Source organism: Camelina sativa, chromosome 17 (genome assembly GCF_000633955.1).
Source record: "Camelina sativa cultivar DH55 chromosome 17, Cs, whole genome shotgun sequence".
In the NCBI taxonomy this organism is placed as follows: Eukaryota; Viridiplantae; Streptophyta; class Magnoliopsida; order Brassicales; family Brassicaceae; genus Camelina; species Camelina sativa.
The window spans coordinates 11,382,735-11,403,951 of NC_025701.1; the positions used below are offsets into that span (position 1 = coordinate 11,382,735).

General features: G+C 34.5%; 5 protein-coding genes across 6 annotated transcripts; 1 reads left to right on the forward strand and 4 right to left on the reverse strand.

The window, feature by feature from the left end:
* LOC104756697 (protein MAK16 homolog A-like) lies at positions 658 to 2,842 on the reverse strand. Its single transcript, XM_010479322.2, has 9 exons — positions 2,650 to 2,842; positions 2,455 to 2,564; positions 2,204 to 2,322; positions 1,997 to 2,094; positions 1,789 to 1,876; positions 1,549 to 1,686; positions 1,347 to 1,452; positions 1,030 to 1,151; positions 658 to 939 (listed from the first exon to the last, which is right to left on the reverse strand). Exons 1-9 carry the CDS (start codon positions 2,709 to 2,711, stop codon positions 889 to 891), a joined length of 894 nt encoding a protein of 297 aa, XP_010477624.1. The 5' UTR covers positions 2,712 to 2,842; the 3' UTR covers positions 658 to 888.
* Positions 2,999 to 3,780, forward strand: LOC104756698 (60S ribosomal protein L27a-2-like). Of its 2 annotated transcripts, none has more exons than XM_010479324.2 (2): positions 2,999 to 3,363; positions 3,537 to 3,780. In XM_010479324.2, the coding sequence occupies exons 1-2, from the start codon at positions 3,043 to 3,045 to the stop codon at positions 3,654 to 3,656; spliced, it is 441 nt and encodes a 146-aa protein (XP_010477626.1). In that variant the 5' UTR covers positions 2,999 to 3,042; the 3' UTR covers positions 3,657 to 3,780. The 2 variants fall into 2 exon arrangements, with proteins under 2 accessions (XP_010477626.1, XP_010477625.1); XM_010479323.2 differs by having other exon boundaries at positions 2,999 to 3,278; positions 3,452 to 3,780.
* LOC104756699 (glutamate--glyoxylate aminotransferase 1) lies at positions 7,969 to 11,411 on the reverse strand. Its single transcript, XM_010479325.1, has 14 exons — positions 11,145 to 11,411; positions 10,687 to 10,863; positions 10,426 to 10,491; positions 10,221 to 10,338; positions 10,054 to 10,135; positions 9,869 to 9,956; positions 9,625 to 9,783; positions 9,344 to 9,517; positions 9,119 to 9,250; positions 8,951 to 9,016; positions 8,804 to 8,868; positions 8,627 to 8,718; positions 8,386 to 8,542; positions 7,969 to 8,296 (listed from the first exon to the last, which is right to left on the reverse strand). The coding sequence occupies exons 2-14, from the start codon at positions 10,801 to 10,803 to the stop codon at positions 8,167 to 8,169; spliced, it is 1,446 nt and encodes a 481-aa protein (XP_010477627.1). The 5' UTR covers positions 10,804 to 10,863; positions 11,145 to 11,411; the 3' UTR covers positions 7,969 to 8,166.
* LOC104759380 (tryptophan aminotransferase-related protein 1-like) lies at positions 13,907 to 16,044 on the reverse strand. Its single transcript, XM_019238893.1, has 5 exons — positions 15,931 to 16,044; positions 15,233 to 15,536; positions 14,731 to 15,014; positions 14,195 to 14,484; positions 13,907 to 14,106 (listed from the first exon to the last, which is right to left on the reverse strand). The coding sequence occupies exons 1-5, from the start codon at positions 16,026 to 16,028 to the stop codon at positions 13,907 to 13,909; spliced, it is 1,176 nt and encodes a 391-aa protein (XP_019094438.1). The 5' UTR covers positions 16,029 to 16,044.
* On the reverse strand, positions 18,787 to 21,200 carry LOC104756700 (lipase-like). The gene is made up of 8 exons (XM_010479326.2): positions 20,849 to 21,200; positions 20,674 to 20,768; positions 20,468 to 20,571; positions 20,278 to 20,378; positions 20,088 to 20,191; positions 19,562 to 20,005; positions 19,352 to 19,483; positions 18,787 to 19,241 (listed from the first exon to the last, which is right to left on the reverse strand). Exons 1-8 carry the CDS (start codon positions 21,098 to 21,100, stop codon positions 19,058 to 19,060), a joined length of 1,416 nt encoding a protein of 471 aa, XP_010477628.1. The 5' UTR covers positions 21,101 to 21,200; the 3' UTR covers positions 18,787 to 19,057.

Below are 21,217 nucleotides of genomic sequence, written 5' to 3' on the forward strand. Positions count from 1 at the left end.
TTGCAATTGCATCCCGAGAAAAACTTGGTTTCTTCAACAGATGCATCGAAAGGACAAGAGTTTCTATCTAGGTTGGAAAAAGAAGAAACAGAGGAAACGTTTCCACGATTCTTCTTCTCCTCGTAACTTGTCATGCTCTTGGAGTGAGAGAGAAGCTTCCTTGGTGAAGACGAAACCGGAAGAGACTTTCGACGACGTGAACGGGTTTCGAGATTAGAGGGAAGAGCAGAGTCGTCGGAGAAGCCAGAGCAGTTGAGTTTGGCGACTTGTTCAAAAATGTAGCCATCTTTAGCTTGTGAAAGAACCTCCACAGCTGCTGAATCGTCTTTACCAGAGAAAGATCTTGCCATCTTCGTCGGTTATAAACTATGATTCTTCTTCTTCCACACAAGGGCTTATTCAAGCTTGTGTTGATGCAGTGGTAAAAACCCATGTATTTATAATAATTACTGTCTATAGATTCTTTCTATTTTTGTCTAATCAATTCCCATTTTTCCTCTGTTTAAAATATGTTAAATGTCCATTTTCATAATTTGTAATCGAATAATAATGCGTCTATCAAGTCAGTAATTTGCTGTAAATATATCTATATCTATATTTTTTTTCTATTGGCTACGTAGTATAATTGTAAAATTGACTTGTTTTACTGTAAATTCATTCATACAAAGGCCTCTTGTTTCCCCGTTTTCAGTAAACAATATCAAAACAAAATCTTGTAACTTGAAAATAAATGGTTTCATAATTTCAATGTCAGACGAACATACTAAAAGCTTTTACAAGATGAAAGTAGAAAAATTCTACAACAAAACCGAAGGCCTCTCACAACTACTGAAGAAGAAAGTTTTACCCTTTTAATCAAAAAGTATCAAAAACTTTCACTTATCTGTCTCAGAGTTTGAGGCTTTTTAGGGCCCTTGTGCCTCCATCTTCTTCCTCAACCTTGAAAGACACACACACACATATGTAAGAAAAACAGAGACAAAAAGTATAGGCTTGCGAATTATTAGAGCCAAGTTTGTGGATTCTCACCTCGACAACTACTCTTGATTTCTTCTTTGATTTTCCGTTATCATCCGACTTCTTTAAAGCTCTTCCCTTTTTATGAATCACAACTTGCTCCTCAGCATCATCTTCATCCTCTTCATCTGAGTCTGTAGAGAGAGAGAGAGAAAGAGTTTTAATAAAGAATATATGGACTGATAAAATTCTATAAGAGATCACCAACAACTCAAATGTATTTAAACCTAATACAAGGGTTGTATAGTTTCTCAAGATTTCAATATTTGAGTTAAAATAGTGAAAAGGTAAAGAAACAGGAGGAAGATGAATAATATCATGATCATCACCTTCAAGGTAAGACTCCTTAGATGGAAAACCAGAAAAGTCTTCCATATCTTCCATCTCCTCCTCGAGTTCGTCATCATCGCCTTCAACATATTCAATCACTCCAACCTGAGATATATAATTTAACAAAAGAAGATCAGTAAGAAGACGTTGGATCTAGGTTTGATGGACTACTACCAAATTTGCGCGCTTATACAAAAGTACCTCTTTGTCTTCTTCTTCAACCTCGTTTACAATTTTCTTTCCATCATCAAGAATTTTGTTAAATAGAGATTCAGGGTAATTGTATATGTCATTATAGATGCCTGTCTTCAAACGAGTTAACAACTCGGTTTCAATAGCCTGTAAAAAAAAAAGAACCACCACTATCATTAAAACCTCAGAACTAAAGTGAAGCAAGTAAAATCTAAACCCAAAAAAAAAAAAACAATAACAAATCGTGACCTTATCCAACAAAGCTGCTTTTTCAGCCTTGACCTCTCTCCTCTGCTCCCTCTTTATATCCCTCCTAGGCGTAGGGATTATGACCTCCCTGTCATTAGAAAACAACAACACCACCAACTAATTAATCAGAACAAGAAGCGAACTAGACACATGTAAATCAAACAAGATACACAAACTCCACAAACAAAAAACCAGAAGAGGACAAGACCTTGTTTTCAGAGCAAGTTTTCTCATACGAATACGCATCTGAGTCATTTTAGTCAGCCTTTGTTTAACCTTATGCTGCAACAACTTGGGCCAGTACAACTGCCACACGCAAGAAAAAAAAAAAAAAGAGAATTAAACCCCCAGGTCTTACACAAAGCTAGAAGAAGAAGGAAGTGCTGAGAAAGCAGGTAAGATCTTTTAAGCTCACCAAGTGTTTATCAATCATTTCAAGAGCCTGTTCATAGTTTCTAGGCAGCTTAATTCTCTCCCACAAGTTCTTTGGCATGTGAGCTCTCTCAATAGTCTTCATATATAAATAAAACACTCCTGAACAGAAAAACAACAACAACACAAAGATTATAAGAGACCACAACACTAAACTATTCCAACACACAAAATCACAGCTCAAAGATTGAATCTTTGAATCCAATTTGATACAGATATTGAAAACAAAATTACCATCATGGTCTCTGATAGTAGCGTATCTGCTATTAGCAAGAGGACAAGAGCTTCGATTACAGATTCCCGTTACATTATATTGGTTTCTACAGAAGATTCCAGTTTCGATTCTACAAAAACAAAACAAAACCCATCAACAAATTGAGATACACATCAGATGAAAAAAGTAAAAAAGTGACGATTTTGAAGACATACTTGGCCATGTAACTGCAGTGCTTGTGCCTAATGACCTGCCATATAACCTCATCGTGCTGCATCTTTCCCGGTGAAAAGCTTGAAACTCTGGTAAAAAGGTTTAAGCTTCGGCGGCGATTTTAGGGTTTATTAGAGAGGAAGCTGTAAAAAGGACGGCGGCGATCAACTGTCGTCGATTTCGAAGTGAGAGAACGAACACTCAATTTTGATATTAGGGATAAAGTCTATTGGGCCTTATGGACCGGATTATAAAACAAGTCCCAAATTATTAAAGGCCCAAAAATACAAAAAACCCTTTCTTTTGTAACCCTAGCCGCATCTCTTTATATAAAAACCCTTCTCCTTCACATTTCACAAAAAAAAAAAACCCTAAAGATCTCAAAAACTTCAGAAATGGCGACGGCGTTGAAGAAGAACAGGAAGAAGAGAGGACACGTCAGCGCCGGTCATGGACGTATCGGAAAGCATCGCAAGCATCCAGGAGGTCGTGGTAACGCTGGAGGTATGCATCACCACCGTATCTTACTCGACAAGTACCATCCAGGTTACTTCGGCAAAGTAGGTATGAGGTACTTTCACAAGCTCCGTAACAAGTTCTTTTGCCCTATCGTGAACCTCGACAAGCTCTGGTCGCTTGTCCCCGAGGATGTGAAGGCGAAGTCGAGCAAAGACAATGTTCCGTTGATCGATGTGACGCAGCATGGGTTCTTTAAGGTTTTGGGAAAAGGTCATTTGCCAGAGAACAAGCCTNCAAGCTCCGTAACAAGTTCTTTTGCCCTATCGTGAACCTCGACAAGCTCTGGTCGCTTGTCCCCGAGGATGTGAAGGCGAAGTCGAGCAAAGACAATGTTCCGTTGATCGATGTGACGCAGCATGGGTTCTTTAAGGTTTTGGGAAAAGGTCATTTGCCAGAGAACAAGCCTTTCGTTGTGAAGGCTAAGCTTATCTCTAAGACTGCTGAGAAGAAGATTAAGGAAGCTGGTGGTGCCGTTGTCCTTACTGCTTAGGTTTTAAAATTTTAAAGTCTCTTCTTTTTTAAAATTATTATTATTGTCAAGTTTTTGGGAACTTTGCTTTGTTGGATTGTTGGAATTCAGAGATCTTTTAATCAATGGTTATTGGATTATATAATTGCTCTTGTGTTATTTGGGAATTTTGTTTTTTGCATCTCATTTTTGGTTTGTTGATCTGCATTTACAATTGTGTTGTGTCCTTGAGATCATTGTCTTGCATTAGTCTGTCTTTTTCTTGCATTATTGTTGAATTGAGTAATTTCAGACTTCCCAAGTTTGTTCATTTTAGCAATTTTAGTAGCATTAGATGTCATGAAATGCAAGTTTAGTTTGTTAGTTTTGAACGATGATTTGTATATATGTGTAAACCTTAAACTCAAATGTCACGGAAGTGTGTTTTGATTCTTATAACAAAGTTTAGCTTGGTCGATCTAGGAATCCATTATGATTTGTTTTGGTGATAGTTCATTTTGGCTGTTACCTAGTGTTCTTAACTACTTGTGACTTTGTTCAGTGACCATTTCCTTTGATTGTTCCCACCATCTGAATAGAATCTTTCTTCTCATCACATTTTATCTCTTCAGTTTCTCAGCTTGACCTGTTTCCTCTCCCCATTAACTTTTTCTAGCCTCTTCTAGTGAAGCCTGAAATGGATATATCATTTTTCTTACCTCTCTGTTCTTGGGTCTATAGATCATTAAAAGCAGAGCACAAGTCTTAACAACTGTCCCCATTAGCATTCCTGTTCATATCCCCTGTAATCGTGTTCATCAACCTCAGCTTCAAATGTTATCGTGTTTGCGAGTTTTTGTTATGATTAAAAACATTCTACCTTTACACCAAATTCAATTTTGTAACCGAGCACAAGACCAATAGGTATACTACATAAATAGTAACACCCGATGTTCACATTTGCAACTATGCCTTGCCATCCAGCTCCAACAGCTACACCTTTTTGTACCATACAATACTAATATCAACTTGGTCTCACAGTGGCCTCAAAATTGATTCAAGTTTAGGCTACTAATGTTGTAAGAGAACTACCAGTTTGAACAGGCTGAACGATGTTGATACTGATTATGAGAGCCAGCAATGGAGTCAGCTGTTTTACGAGTCCTCTCACTTCTTCATCATTAGAGAACAATGATGGATAGTTGTTTCTTAATACAGTCCCCGACTGATACAGAAGTTAATTTATCATAGCCAATCTCATTAAGAATTTCGCCCTTTTTTGGTATAAAGCTTTTTCTCAGTCTTTGTGGTGTACCTCACAGCCGCATTGAAGCCAAAAGCCACCATGATCGGTATGTTCATGCTATAACCAAACAGCTAATTCCGTTCTTAACCAAAACACAAGCTTCATGGGGTCATACAGGTCACCAAATCGAAAGAGCAGCCACCGAGACTTGAGGGTTCTTGAAGTATATCGTGCAAACAGAATCAACGCCATGAAATACCAAACCTCTAGGCTGAAACCAATAACACCAAGTTACTACCTGATGATCCAAAAAGTTTTTATCTCACCAAACCATGACTGCAGAGGCAAGAGGCAATCTTGCAAAGCCTCTGAGATTCTTGAAAGCCTTCCATGAGAGCCCTGACCAGGCTCTGCCACAAGTACCTCCATAGATATAAGCTATTAGAGCTCCATCTATTAACCACCACCGCACCACGAGACATTCAGTACAGCGCCTCCTCCAACCACTCACCAACCTAGTTTCGGCATCAGCAACCAACTCAAGAGAGTGTGTTGAAACAGCACGGTTGCTGCTATAATCGCTATTGCAGTCACCTTGCTTTGTGCCTATAATAATCGAACAATATATCTCCTAACTAACACTAGTTGAATATATCTTGGGGTCAGTTGACCCCCCCTAAAATTCTTAAATTTGTATTATAGCCCTTAAGTTTTATAATACTTTTGTATTTCTTCTGTTTTGACCTTCTAAAAATTACATATTTATGTTTTAATCCTCCGAAAATTACAAAATTTATGTTTTGACCTCGTAAAACTTACAAATTTGTGTTTTGACCCTTCAAGTTCTTATCATATATTTGTACTACTTTTGTTTTAACTATATTTCTCTCACGTTTCTTAATATTTTTGTTTGTTTCACTTATAAATATTGAATCTAATTTTTGAATCTTTTTAATAAAACAAAATTATTTTTAGCTTTATAAATTATTTACCTGCAAAGTTGACGGCATAAGCAAAGAGCTGAGGGATCATCAATTGTCCGAAGAGACTCAAAAGTAGAGTGGCAAAAACGTATAAAAAGGGAAATAAGAAGAGCACAAGAGTTGAGGATGATCCCAAGAGTAGATATAACTATTCACCAAAGTCTAAATATAGCTTTAGTTTTAATTATTCAAATCCTTTTATGTTTTATTTTATGCGTAAATCATCACCAAAAAAAAATTAATGTTTTAACGACAAATAATTAATCCTTAATTTCCAACTTATTTTGTGACGCAATTGCAACATAATTCTTTAATTTGTTATTTCATTAACATGCAGCGGACTGAAAAAAAATATGTTGTTGATTTGTTGCTAAATAAACAATATATATATATATATAGTTGGTTTTTCTCTCTTCTCATTCCTCTACCTCATCGATTCTTATTTTTAATTTTCATAAATTAATTCACATTATTAAAGAACATAAAAGCTAAATTTAATGCATCAATTATTTCACTTATTTGTGTAATATTTTTATTTTTATTAAAAACTATCATTTTAAATAATTTAAACTAAAATATAAACCAAAAATAAAATGAAAAATAAATATAAGAAAAAAAATATCAAAGTAAAATATGAACAGAAATTACATAAACAAAGATATATAAAAAAGGAGAAAATATTAATCAAATGCTCAAAAGTTAGAATAATGTAGATATTTAAGAAAAATGTAGAAGGTTACTTGAAATAAAATATATTAAAGAAAATTTATTCTGAACATCACACATACCAAAAAAATAGTGAAAATACTAATAAGGAATTTGAAAAAGCTATTTGTGATAAAAACAATTAGAGTAATTACGATAGTAGTGGTAGATAGTAGTGGTAAATTGTAGAATTTTATTAAAATTAAAAAAAAAAATCTATTTTTGGATAAATACACATATTTAAAAGTAAGAGTAATCTTATGAGTTTGTAGATTTAAGAGAATCAAAATAAAAGAACACTATATATAGACCATAGTAGACTATGCTAAACAAATGATATATGTGAACATAATTTTTCTTTTGTCAAACAGTTAAGATAAAATGTAATATTTGATTTTATAATATGATGTTTATGGATAAAAATTAATCCAATTATGAGTTTTATTATAAGTGAAAAATAGTTATGATATGTCTTCATAATCAATATATTACAAGTAAAATAATAGAATGTAAAAATAGAATAGATGCAAGAGATGCCGAATGTATACTGGAAAATAAATAAAGAATTAATTGTGAAAAAGTATTAAAAGAAACATATAAGTTATATATCACTTAATAAAATAAATTTGACATCTATATAAATTCATATTGGATAATTATAATTATATTCAACGATTTGTATTAATCATTAAAAAATTACGGTCCCGCGCGAGAAGACAAACTCTGGCGTTCTAGTTTTAATATAAAAAGGGAAAAGATAATGTCCTAATTAATCAATACCTAAATGGCTAAATCCATAAGCATTATAACATCAGTGTATGAGCATGTCCATGATGCAACAGTTTGGACGGAACATGCATGTTGTTGTTATTGAAAAGTAATTGCTGATGCCCGCAGAGAAGAAGAAGGATCTCTGCCTTTCCGACGTTTAGGTTTTGGAACGGACGGACATTCTAGCAACCGGGGAATCCTAAACTCTTTTCCTTTAGGCGTCGTGCACTCTTCTTCTTCTTCCTCTTCTGTCTCTCCGCTTTGCTTTCCTTTTTCTTCTTCCTTCGGCTTCTCAACCGTCGTCGTCACCGGAGACAGAGTTTTGATCACTTGCTCTTCATTACCAAGTGTTGTTGTCTTCTTCTCCAGACCTGATCCTTCTCTATTCTCTTCTTTACCCTTCTTATTACCCGCAATACTCATAGCTTACCGAACTATAGAAAACCTAAAACTGAGAGAAGTAACAAAAGTTTCTAACTCTGGTGCAAAGATTAAAATAGAGGACAAATACAATATATATACGCTTTTGGACTTTGATCTTAATAAGGTTTCCTTTTTTATACGACTTTATCACATTATTTCATTATAGAAAAACAAAGTTTCCATTGCATAATTTACAAATTTCACATTACCACATACAAACAAAAAAAAAGGCAAATGTCTAAACTTTTTCATTCCGGTGAGATAAAGATCTTAAATCGATTCCAACTGAAAAATAGAAATAGAGAGACAAAGAGAGAGAGAGAGAGTTTAGAGAAAATGACAAGTAGAAAGAGTAGTACTACAGAGATTTTAGCTTTTAAGAAGTATAGCAGAACACAAATAGATGTTCAGAAGGAAGAAGTAATCACATTCTGGAATAACCAACGTTATTATCATACTGAGTCATGAACTCGTCATTGAACTTCTTGAAACTATCCATGATCTCTGGCATCTCTTCTTCTGCTGGTAGGATTGTTGTCCTCAGATGGAACACACTGTCAAGTTCCACAAAGGGGAATGAGTTTACAAGAAGAGATCAAAAGAGCAAGAAACGAAATCGTATTTGGGAGATTTCTTTATTTACCCTTCTTTCTGTCCAAATCCAGAGCCAGGGACTGTGGAGATTCCTGTGGCTTCTAAAAGCTTGAGACAGTAGAAAACGTCTGGTACTTTTCCGGCTTGTTTTGCAGCTTGGAGAGCTCCTGCTGGTAACCGTATTTGAGGAAACGAATACATTGCACCTAACGTTTTACACAAGAATCGTCAAGAACCATATCAAAATTTCTAAACTGAACGGTTTTTCTAATGCTTTGTTTCTTTTCTACCTTCTGTGAAATTGCAGGCAACGTTTTTGCAGCTGTTGAATCCATCAGTCATGATCTTTGCTCTTCTTCTCAATGATTCAAGAATCCCCTTGCTAGAGAATAAAGCAAAAGAGGGATTATTGATTCAATCCGAGGATTATGATCATCGATCATGAGTGTTGAAACTTATGTATATACCTTTCACGAGCGAACTGGTCATATGAAATGTCTCCAGGCTTTGGAGGACTAACCATCAAACCCATCTGCACATGTCATATCACTCTCAGAACATACTGATGATTTCTACAAACTCAAATCCACATTCAATAAAGACCTTTCACTTACAAAGATCTGCGCAGACACATTGGGGCTGAGGGCAATAGATGCAACCTTGTATATCTCCTCAACAACCTGCAAAAAATCAGAAATTATAATATGTATTATGTTTGACACATTGATAGCACATAACATAACTAAACTACACAAAGGTTTAAACAGAGCGTTAAGACAAACCCTGGGAGGGATATTGGTCATCTCAAAGTATCCACCTCGCTGTCCACATTCTCCCCAATATCCTTTAGAGACGGTGTGGAAGGATACAAGCTGAACTTCCTTGCTGAATGGTGAACCCATATCCATCAAAACCTATGTATTTTTTTCAATGAATGATCAAGTTAAAAGGAGGATCACAAATCAGGCACAAGTTTTATAAACATGAAAGAGAAGATAGAAGCTAACCTTCTTGGAACTGATAAAGGGACGCTCATCCTGGTATATGTTCTGCTGATAAACTTCGTCTCCCAAAAGAACTAATTTCTCGTTATAACAGAACTTCAATATCTCTCTTAAGTTAGCTTCACTTAGACACTGACCAGTTGGGTTCCCAGGGTTAATGATCACCATTGCCCTTACCTGTATACCCATTCAAGAGAATCTGTAACTGGAGAAAGAAAGACATATGCATCTACGCTAACTGCATCATCTATGATTGCAAGAGTAGAAAGAAGAAGAGTACTTACTGATATCCCCTGAGAACGAGCCTGAGCAACAGATTGTCTAAGGTTGTTAACATCAAGTCCCCAGTTTTCAGACTCATCAAGATAGTAAGGAACAAGAGTACCACCTAACAGTGATATGGTAGCTGAGTAGAGTGGATACTGTGGAACCGGAACTAGAATCTACCAAACGAAAAGGAAAAAAACTTATAAATGAAAATGTCAGGGGTACATCATAGCAGAAAGACCTCCTGGGACAGAGCATTACCCCGTCTCCATCACCGCGTATAACACAATTCAAGATTTGCATCACACCTTTGCTAGCTCCATCAGTGAGAAATATGAGTTCTGGGTCACTGAAAATAAAAGAAGCAGAAGGCCTAAGCTGGTGTTTGGTTTCTACAACGAAATATATTTCATAGTTGCATGAAAAACCGAAATGAAAGCAATCACCTTGGATAGCCATCACGCCGTTGAATGAACTCAGCAACCTCTTTCCTAACACCTGGAAGCCCTCTTGAGTCACTGTAAGCACCTAATGAAACAGAAAGGAGGACAGTATAACTATTTTTTCTGATTCTCGAAGTCTACAAATCATAGGTGGCCTCATAAGGTCATACCTAAACCGCCTGAAGTCAATGAAAGATAATGTTTAGCTCTTGCAATAGCATCAGCTGGAAATACCATTCCAACATTTGGGTCCTCTAGTAAAAAAGGAGCTTGACAAAGCGCAACCACCTGCAATTTGGTTGTTTCTTTTTACTGTTGAGGCGCAACCTAGATTGGAGTCTGACTGACTGTCTAAAGAATTGTCTATACACATACCTGGCGAGGAAATGTCAAAGGCTTCTGTCCTAAAGCATGAGGGTTCCCAACGTTTGTAAAAATAATCTGTTATGTAGCCCAAGTTAGAAACTGCCAATAAACTATAGACAAATAAAGTGCTAACATCATAATTGCAAATGCATATCAAAGTCCAAAACCAAACAAAGAACCACATGTCTATCTAAGGCTCCTTGTTAAGTTTTCATAAGCTTGATGACACTATTTGAGAGTAAAGGCACAAGATAAGTCAAAAGTGTTTACCTTTTTGCCCTCTTTCTGAAGCTCAGAAGCTCGGAGATAGAGTTCACCTCTGACAGCATACTGACACTTCTTGACATTTTCATTGAGAGAATCGTAGTCTAATGCCTTGAGAGCCATTTTAATTTCACTCTAAAGCAAACACTAGCTCAACTTCAATACCTTATCAAACACCCTCCTCTACAATTGGAATTAATAGAAACTTGTGTGTTAGACAGAGTTAATCTAAGATTAGATGAAATAATCAAGATCATAACTAAAACAACAGCTAAAAATCCTTAATTTATGGGTTTCAATGAACCCCAAAACACACAAAATCTCAAACTCATTCTCCATAACAAATTCGTAATCCTAAAGGAAAAAAGGCGACGCCTTTTCAAAAGGGTTAATCAGAATCATTCAAAAGAAGAAGAATTTGATTAAGGATCGATCTAGGAAGAAAGAAAAACCAAATCACAAACCTTCAAACTCAATGCTGTGACCAGTGACCCTCAAAAAGCCTATCTGGAGAGTCGCGTTATGTTCCAGAGCCAAGGCAAAAGAAGATAGTGGGGGAGAGTTAAAATATTAGTGTGATTTTTAAAAAATAATAATATTTGTGAAGCAGATTACAATTGTGTGTCTGACATGAATTTGGATCATTCCTCAACCCAATCATGTGGCTTCACAACAAAGGAAGCAGCATAGCCACTGAAAATAAACGAAGACGATTTCTCAGACAAAAGTCAGTTCACGATATCTATTCGTCGTGTCTCGTTTTTATACTAATAAGACCGTTCTTTGAGGAAAGGAAAAAAAAGAAGATTGAAAAATGGAAGAGGATACGTAGATGTGGTGGAGATTCCAAACGAAAAAGATTGTAAAATTTTGTCATGTTATGTGGACTGTTCTTATGTATTTGGGACACGACCAATAGGGTCGACCCATGTGTCATTAGTTTTTGTTTCGGCCTCCTTAACACGCTACGGTTTGTGTTTTACGCAAATCTCTTTGGCCTCATGACTCCTCGTACTCTCCAAAAGGCTCAAGTTTGTGTTCAAAAGTTGATTCAACACTTCATGAGAATTCATTGTTTTACATGATTAAGTCAGTTTAACCTGAATCAATATAAGAGTTGATTAATTTACTTCTTTTGTGATTAATACTAGTATTTTGTAACTGTAAATCAATAACAATCATTATTTTTCATCAATAACCAATAAAAATGCATTACAATATACATTTCTATGCCTCACCACATTTCTATGAATTCTTTCAATTCGAGATGATTAGTGACAAAAAAAAAATAGGTTCAAAATATGGCAAAATTCACAGCAACATTGGTTATGTTGATTTCAAATAGACTATAATGTGGCAAAATAGGTTCTGAATAATATATTATCTACTACTGGAAGATTTGGTCAATATTAAAAAGTGAACATATTGAGTACCAATTTCAAACTTTGAAAAAATTAGAATTCTTTTTATTTGAAAATAAATCTTTATTTACTGATAAGATATACTTTTAATAAATATTTATTTAATGCTAGTTAAAACTAAAAATTATGTTTTGGATCAAAATTAAATTTATATGATTGCATACATATGTATGTATATCACATCACCTAAACTCAATATAAATGAAGATATATATTATGATTTTTTAAATATACACATATATTCATATTCATATTGAATTATTTATTTAAAATAAAATTTGGATCCTATTATGATTGTTTAAAAATATCACATCACCTAAACTCAATATACATATGTATGCAAACATATAAATTTAATTATGATCCAAAATATAATTTTAGTTATTACTAGCATTAAATAAAGATTTATTAAAAGTATATGTTATCAGTAAATAAATATTTATTTTCAAATACAAAGCATTCTAATGTTTTCAAAGTTTGAAATTGGTACTCAATATGATATATTTAAATCTTCCAATATGCATATTGAGTTTAGGTGATGTGATATATATTTTAAACAATCATAATAGATTAATAGGATCCAAATTATATTCTAAACAAATAATTCAATATGAATATATATATATATATATATGTATTAATAAGAATCATAAATAAGTATCTTCATTTATATTGAATTATTTGTAAATATATAGATTTTGGTTGTGTAGAGATAATTTAGCACATTTATTTCATTATTACAATCATAACAACTAGCTACAAAAAAAGAACAATTTTTAATTCACCTAATTCGCTTCTACATATTTAAAAATCTTCGAATCAATTATGTAAAATGAATTCTATTGTCAAAATTTAAAGTAATTAGCCGAAACAAGTTACAATTATTCCTTTAATCAGAAATTAACAAAAGGTATTAATAACAGTAACATTTGAATGTAAATACTAGCTTGCACACAAAAAAAAACTTATGAGTAATCCACCTTAATAGTATTAGATGTTACAACAAATTTCTTTCACATAAAAGTTTCATTTTATTATGATACTACCTCTAGTTCCACGAACATCCCTTAAGAATTAAGATCCTGTTATTATGGTTGTAGATAGGCATGACCAAAATTAAACCAGAACCATATTTCAGACCGTAATTGGATCGTATCCAAACAATAATCAAACCGTAACCGTATAAAATAGTTAAAAACTGTAACTGTTAACCGTAAATATATGGTTAAATTATATCAATCATAACTGTTAATTAAACCGTATCAAAACCGTTGGTTAACCACATAGTTAAACCGTAATTTGTTAACTGTAACCGTTTTAAAAACATAATAAAACTTTCTAATAATTACTTTTTTAATATGAATCATATGATATGTAGAAATATGAGTACACTAAAAACATATTAATTATAAATAAATAATATCAATTATATTATATCATCAAATAATATCAATCGTATTATATATATTATTAAATAACCGTAACCATAATCAGTTCAACCGGAACCATATTTAACCGTAACCGTTTAACTATTTATTAAACGGTTACCGTTAAAGTTAAAACAAATCTCTAACCATAACTGGTGGTTAATAAATCGTAACCGTTATAACCGTAACCGTGGTGATACCTAGTTGTGGATAAGGAAAAAAAATGCAGAATCTAACTTAAATCCTTCTTGTTTTATAATTAACGATTAGAACATTGAATTCTTAATTATTATAAGATAAATTAAAATATAGTATCCAACATTACTATAATTTTATTTTTTAAAATACAAAACCAAAATATCAAAAAAAAAAAAAAAACTAAGGCACGATGCATTTGAGATCCTTGATGGTGGCAAGTCTGTGGAGAAAGCCGTCATAGTCGTCGTCGCGGCTAAGCATGTTGACACGGACGTACTTCTTGTCACAGCCACATCGGTCCCCTCCTCTCGCCAAAACCTTCTTTTCCTTCAAGAGACTTCCCAGATCTCTTTCCTCTTTTAACCCCAACCACGCAAACGCTGCATTAACAACCCAAGTCATTAACTAACCGACCGTTGCAAAATCAAAGCATAAAAAAAGGGTTTGTACGTCGTTTTGAGTACGTACCAGGAGAAGTGGAGATGGTTTTGCCAAAGAAGTTGCAGAAGGCTTGAGGGTAATTAGGGAGAGTGAATACGTCACTGGACTCGACGACCTCACGTAGCCTCTCCCACCGTGACTTCATCTTTTCGTATCCATACTCAAAGAAGCTCTCCGACTGTGGCTGACAGGTTTTGGTCAGTTCGTTGAGAATTGTGGTGGCTCGAGTTTGTGACTCCTTCGACACACCAATGGAGTTTACTGTTAAGTATTGCACCATCTTCTTAGCCACTTCTATATCCTTCACCAACGCCCACCTTCACTCCCAAAACAAAAACATATATATTCATTAATCCTATAACAAATTAATCTTGACAAGAATTTAAAACGAACATGATTTAATTGTCGACTACGAAACAAACAAGGCAGTAGTTGTGTAAGTTTTTAGTTTCTTTCAAATATATACAAATACACACACACACACACACACACACAAAAGAGGTAGTTAAAATAGGTAGTTTCTCAACTATATTGTTGTTATAAAGTGGGTTAGTTAGTCTCACCCAATACGTGACCCAGCGTGGCCGGTGATCTTAGAGAAGGTGAAGAGCATAAGGTCGTGGTCTTGACGACGAGTGATCGGAGTGTAGTGTGGCCAGTAATACGCGAAGTCATGGATCACTTTCCCACCCTCCCTACGGTTCACCACCGGCTCTCTCATAGTCCCATCAGGGTTGTTCGGTGAGGTCACCATCTCTATGTACGGTCCCTTTTTGTCGAACGTCCTTGCGTCTCCTTCCCATTTGTATAGCTTCGAATCAAGATACGATGCCTCCTCCACGTATGTCTATAATAAAACATAAAAACAAACAAAATTGAACGTAAATAATTATTTTGGTTTCTTTGGGACGATGTATGTGACTATGTGATATGCTCAAGAATCATGTCTTACTTCACAACCCAAAAAATAATAATACTTTGTGATTTGTGAATATCTTAAATATGTACACCAAATCAACTTGATGCATGGTTATGGGACTATAGGATCAGTGAGTGAGGGCTTACGGAGTAATAAGGAACCGCTGCAACGATGCTGACAGGTGTGACCTCAGAGAGCGACGAAAGTGCAAACAAAGCGGCCTGACAAAGCTGTGACGAGCCAGTCCCCACCACGATGTAGCGTTCCTCGGTAGCTGCATTACCTATTGTACCATGCAACGCCTTGATCGCCTTCTCAAGCTCTGGCTCTAGGAACCAACACACATTCTTCGTATCGCTGAAGTAACTCATCAGATCCCATCCTGGTATCACTACCGTAAACCTGTCCGTCATCTTCATCCAATATTCTTGGAACGCCGTCGGATCTCCTCTGTAAAAAATGGACACAAGCAAATTAATTTCTTTAAAACAAAAAAAAAATTCCATCATGAATCTCTACGTCAAGAGGTTTTGCTTTGACATGTAATTAGATTTTATAAAATATTATAGATTATAGAGTATTGTTTTTCAAGTATGAAATCGCAACGTTTAGCGTTTTCATCAAAATGTATTTGTCGATCATAAAAGTCTTACAACAAATACAAATTAAACAAAACAGTTTATGTATAAATTGTCTAGTGAGTCTGAAATACAAATTAAAGAAACACTTCATCTATGATTCTCTGTTAAAAAGTTAAAAACAAAACTAACAAAGAATTGATTCTGAGGAAATTATTTATTATGCAACAAAAGTGAGTTGTTGGTAGAGAAATATAAACACATACTGATCAAGGTTGATGATGACGTCATCTGACAAGCACTTGTCCTTGTTGGAATCACTGTCTGATTTCTTCGAGCTTTCAAACCCATTCATCTTTTCCATGTCCTTGTTTACTCTGTTGCTGGCTAATGTAACAATGTATAAGAATGTTAATGATTGGAAATCGTATGAAGCCTATTTATAAGAAATGGTACAGCCAACTCCAAGAAATGGAAGAGAAAGTAAATTTGTATTGCACTTTGTGACAGCTATAGAAACAAATGCTCCAATTTTTGTGGTCAACACTTTTGGGGATCAATATGTAATCTCATAATCATGTTCATGCTCCTAACTGCGCCAAATGTCATAAAGAATCTATCATAATTTAGACAAATAAACCAATTTAGGCAAGGAAGAGTCTATAGAATATTATCTAGATACTTTTTACTTAATTACCATGTAATAGAATTTCGAAGTCATCTACATTTCACGTAAAAGATAAGAACACAGGTTACTCCAGCATTATGTTCCCACGTGTTTAGTTATATCCTTTACTTTTCACTTCTCTTTATAGTTTTGTTCTTACAGTGAATTTGGAACAAATTAGTTAAGATATTTTATGTATTTAAGATATGTAGAACTGTGTAATTGAATTAATATGCAAGGAAGTTTTTGCAGAATACAAACTCGATAAAATTGTGTAGTTTATATGTAAATGTGGATTGTCATAATTTATCAAAATATAAAATTCAAATTTAGAATTTAGCATTAATAATTCTAAAGTTTAAACATCTCGTATTTAATTATATATATTCTTCTATTTGACGAAACCATTGTAATTTAAAATATTTTTTGTATTTAGATAAATTTATATATCTACCCGGTAATATGTTTAGCTATATATGAAGTACTACAACAAAATTAATTATCATTCAATTATTTGAATTATAAATGATAAAAAAAAAATCATTACTCAATTTTTTAATATAAAATCATAATATATAAGCACCATCATTGAATCACATGAAATTTTTAAATTAAACCATATTAAAAACATACCTCAAAATATATTAGAGCCGCCATTCTATCACATAAATTATTACATTAATTAATCCATATTTAAAGAGATTTTATGCCGTCATTTTTTTATTTGTTAGCGCCGTCGTTGATATTCACGCTGTCATTTTTTATTAGTTTGTATCGTCATTGGATCACATAAAAAATAAATTATAGTGAAAATAAATTGTTGCTAAAAAGATATAACATTAAATTTAATATTTAACATTAGATTTCACTTATTAATTATAAGACATGTAAATGTAACATAAAATTTTCACCCTATTCAAAAAATAGTAAATAGTATATCATTAAAATTATAACTACTACTATTACTATATACATAGAAAAATAAGATTACCACATCTTTGTAGTTTGGAATTTGGATCATAAAAGCAATGCTTTTACAATGTTTATAGTGATATACAGTAACATTATTTTTAAAATAAAATAAAGAAATTAAAAATGAATCTATGGATACTTAGGGGGGGGGGTGTATTGAACTTGATATGTTAGGAGATTTGTTGACATTTTAATATTTTTAAAATTTGAGAGATTTTAGTGTAATGTTAGAAGATTTGGTTATTAAATTTAGGATCTTAGTATTGGGTGAGATTTGAGATTTGGTGAAATTGAATTTTAAGTGATTTTTAGGATATTTATATGGTTAAAAAAAAAAAGAGAAAGCAAAATCACATTTGTTGGTAAAGACAAGAAAGTTGCACCTCATATAATGATCCATGTCTATTGCTCCTCGTGAAATCCGTAAGTACCAGAAGAGAGTATTGAGTTGCTGATCAGGAATCTCCCTTTCCAGAGGCTTGTTCGTGAGATTGCCCAGGATTTCAAGACTGATCTGCATTTCCAGATTCATGCTGTGATTGCACTTCAGGAGGCTGTAGAAGCATACTTTGTTGGTCTCTTTGAGGACACTAACCTTTGCCCCATTCATGCCAAGCTTGTCACCATAATGCTAAAAGACATTTAACTTACACGCATGATTAGAGGAGAGCGTGCTTAAGTGTGATGGGGAAGGTGGTCGGATTTTGTGAATGTGGTTTTCTAAATAGATAGTTGGAATTAGATAATGGCTTCTAAAGCTTTCAGTTGTAGGAGACTTGAATACAATGGTGGTTGGCTATTTTTTCTTTCTCTATTTATTCTCTACTCGTTCTTATGATTTGCGTGTGTTCTTACTTAACCTATGTTTTTGTAGTGTGTGTATTGCTTTCTTTTTTGGCAATATTGAACTGAAAGATAGGGGGAACAAAACTATTACCCAAAAAGGATTCACCTAATTGTAGAAATTCTGAAATGAGAAATCCATGAGATGTAGAAGAGCATGCACAAATCCAGATGTGATTTGTAAGTCATATTTTTTAAGTAACATTTGAAATGAGATTTATAAATGATTGATTGAATAACAAGAGATTGTAAATGATTTTAGATGATTTTGTATAAATTTCATATTCAATAACGTTCAGATGATTTTTTAAAATCACCAATTGAATAATAGTGAATTTTAAAAATAGCCCTCAAATCTTCTAAAATATCAAGTGCAATACATCCTTTTAATATATTAATGTGCAAAGAGATTGTATAATAGATTATTAGGAGTTTTAAACGTCACTCACTTTACAAGCACTCCTGTACTGCGTGTCAAACGAGTAGTTAAACGTCAAAACTAGGCTAGCTTTACATGTGAGATGCGACGAACGAAAAACAAACTTGGACACTATCACCACCACACATAATTAATAAGAGGCAACCCTATTGAACATCTACGAGACTCCGACTTGGACCGACCAATACTAAAGCGCAGCAATACGGAAAACAAGACTTTGATCTGACAAATCCAATATCCTAAACTTTTCTTTTATCTTCGAATGAGATGTCATCATAGATAGTGAACACTGTCTGTCAATTACAAATCCTAATCCAACAATTTTTCGGTTTGGATCTTAAGACGCTGGTCAGAGTTAGGACTCAAACTAAAGGAAACCCATATCTAAAGCCCATGACATCAATCTTGAGCTTTGGAAATTCTTGTTGTAACAGACAAAGCTATACATTTGTTGATCACATTTTTGGTCTCTCTAATCTTCTTGGTCTCCCCTTGACTGGTGTTGAGCTTCGTTAGGCAATGTCTGTTGAACCTTCCTGAATACATGTTTCCTGCACCGCTCAAAGATACTGTCGTAGATCAAATCGAACTCCACACCTGCTCGCTCTCGGTTTATAATGAACATAACATGATCTGCCTCCACGATCTTGTAGTACCTGAAACATTCAAGAAAACCGGGTAAGCCTATTTATTTATCTTTCTCTGAATCTCCAAAAAAAACTGTAATCCAGGTCAAATGTAATAATTACAACAGAAGAGGACTAACCAAATGCCCGGTTGTAGCGGGAGAGAGTCTGAGTCACTACTAAGAATGAGACTAGAATGTTCAACTGGAATCCGTGGGTGAGTCATGGATATTGTGTTCAGTGCTCCATCGTTGTCCTGCCAATCTTCATCTCTGCAATACCAAATTTTAATCAGAGGTTTTGTATATAGCTTAGCTGGTGATACTGATACAAAGTTCAAGGAAATTTACATGTATCCTTTATAAGGCAGAGGAATGTCACGAGGAAATCGCCACTGGCTCATCTGCCACACGCGGATGAAAAGCAGAGGATGTATTCCCATCACACCTGATGGAACAGTCATTACTCCAAGAGATTTTCTAGTACGTTTAGTCGCGTAGCTGAAGTAGAACGTGTTTGGGAAAGTCTGCAGACGAGCATTGAGCTTCATCGATCCTTGGATTGAGAGGTCAGGCAAGATCCAATCTGCAGATGATGCAAAAGGACCAGCATTGCCAAGAAGAAGATCAACTAGGCCGCGTAGACCTGTCTTCTTTCTCGACATGTTGAAATGGTCGAACCCGAAGTTGTAATAGGATTTGAGCCAAGGAATGTCGATCCAGTCATACATTATGACTCCAAGTTTGCATATCTGAAGCAGTGATATAGGTTTCAGGGACTTCCCATCCTCCGGCCTAACACAATTATATACACATTTTGGATTACAAATCGTTAGAAATTTAGCTAAGAGGTCAAGAGAAGGAAGAGAAAACTCACTGTATTCCATCAATATAGGTTCGAGTAGTCCCGTTTAACGCTCCTGACAACGATGTTAAACTCAACACCCAATTCTCATTCGTGTTCTCATAACCCTCAAACATCTGAAACCAACAGAACACAAGCAAAGAAGTTCAACAACACAACCAAATCCTGCTCAATCAATTGATAAAGTCTATACACAATCTACCTTGTCAGCAAGCATTTGCTGCAACACACGAACAACTTGAGCACCAGCAGAGTGGCCAACAAAGTGAATAGGATGATCTTCATCCCATTCTTGGTATTCCCCTAAAGTAAAATCAACAGTTCAGCAGCTAAAGAGTGAATCTTTAAGTTTACTCAACAATCAAACAAAGAGAACACATAAAAGTCAAAACCTTTTTCATAAAAACGACCAAATTGAGAGTGCCCACAAGCTCTACTGTGATCTTCTCCATAATCAACTAATCCACCTTTCAGATAATAAAACAGTTCTCTTGCCCTACAAAAACACCAAACACATCCTTCATCAGAAAAAATCACCCTGAGACTAAAATCTCATAACAAAAATCCACCAAACAAAGATTGGAACTTTCTCTTTCACCTATCATGTACACTAGTCAAAGATCCCAAATCAGGCACCAACACTCTCTCATCCTTCTTCTCTGCTCCAGCAAAGTATGATAAACCACCTAATCTCTGCAATGACAAATCAAATTAACAAACCCAAAAACAAAAAAATCAATGTGTGTAGAAGGACAAGAATATTTCAAACTTACTCCTTTCCCAAATCCAAAAATCCCATGAACCAAAACAATAGGAGGCAAAGCATTGACGTCTGTCGTCTTCTCTTGGTCAATTCGTTTGACTTCAACGGTGGCTTTGGGTTTGAAGATTGACTCAGTCAACGTCTGAGTGAGATCACCGGCGACAGCGGAGCTGAATATGTAAAGCCCATAAACCATATGAACAACGGAGCTAACTGATAGCTCTGCTACCTGTATAGCTGATACCATCAACGACTGAATCATCCTTTCTTAACCAAAAGGTCCAAAACCCAAATCTTTCGTCTCTTTAACAATACCCACAAACAAAATCCAAATCAGAAAAAGAAAAAAAAAAAAAAAAAAAAAAAAAGAAAAAGAAGA

Excerpts from the sequence above, each read along its gene's own strand:
- LOC104756700 (XM_010479326.2), bottom strand. The coding sequence starts at position 21,100 with ATGATTCAGTCGTTGATGGTATCAGCTATACAGGTAGCAGAGCTATCA. Across the intron at positions 20,769-20,848 it reads TTTTTGGATTTGGGAAAGGA|AGATTAGGTGGTTTATCATA; the intron begins GTAAGTTTGAAA and ends TTGTCATTGCAG. Across the intron at positions 20,006-20,087 it reads ACCTATATTGATGGAATACA|GCCGGAGGATGGGAAGTCCC; the intron begins GTGAGTTTTCTC and ends TAATTGTGTTAG.
- LOC104756698 (XM_010479324.2), top strand. The coding sequence starts at position 3,043 with ATGGCGACGGCGTTGAAGAAGAACAGGAAGAAGAGAGGACACGTCAGC. Across the intron at positions 3,364-3,536 it reads CGCAGCATGGGTTCTTTAAG|GTTTTGGGAAAAGGTCATTT; the intron begins GTTTTGGGAAAA and ends GGGTTCTTTAAG.
- LOC104759380 (XM_019238893.1), bottom strand. The coding sequence starts at position 16,028 with ATGGAAAAGATGAATGGGTTTGAAAGCTCGAAGAAATCAGACAGTGAT. Across the intron at positions 15,537-15,930 it reads GTCATCATCAACCTTGATCA|AGGAGATCCGACGGCGTTCC; the intron begins GTATGTGTTTAT and ends CATTTTTTACAG. Across the intron at positions 14,107-14,194 it reads AACCATCTCCACTTCTCCTG|CGTTTGCGTGGTTGGGGTTA; the intron begins GTACGTACTCAA and ends TTGTTAATGCAG.
- LOC104756699 (XM_010479325.1), bottom strand. The coding sequence starts at position 10,803 with ATGGCTCTCAAGGCATTAGACTACGATTCTCTCAATGAAAATGTCAAG. Across the intron at positions 10,492-10,686 it reads TTCAGAAAGAGGGCAAAAAG|ATTATTTTTACAAACGTTGG; the intron begins GTAAACACTTTT and ends GCTACATAACAG. Across the intron at positions 9,957-10,053 it reads CGGCGTGATGGCTATCCAAG|TGACCCAGAACTCATATTTC; the intron begins GTGATTGCTTTC and ends TTTTATTTTCAG.
- LOC104756697 (XM_010479322.2), bottom strand. The coding sequence starts at position 2,711 with ATGCAGCACGATGAGGTTATATGGCAGGTCATTAGGCACAAGCACTGC. Across the intron at positions 2,095-2,203 it reads AAATGATTGATAAACACTTG|TTGTACTGGCCCAAGTTGTT; the intron begins GTGAGCTTAAAA and ends TGCGTGTGGCAG. Across the intron at positions 1,877-1,996 it reads AAACTTGCTCTGAAAACAAG|GGAGGTCATAATCCCTACGC; the intron begins GTCTTGTCCTCT and ends TTCTAATGACAG.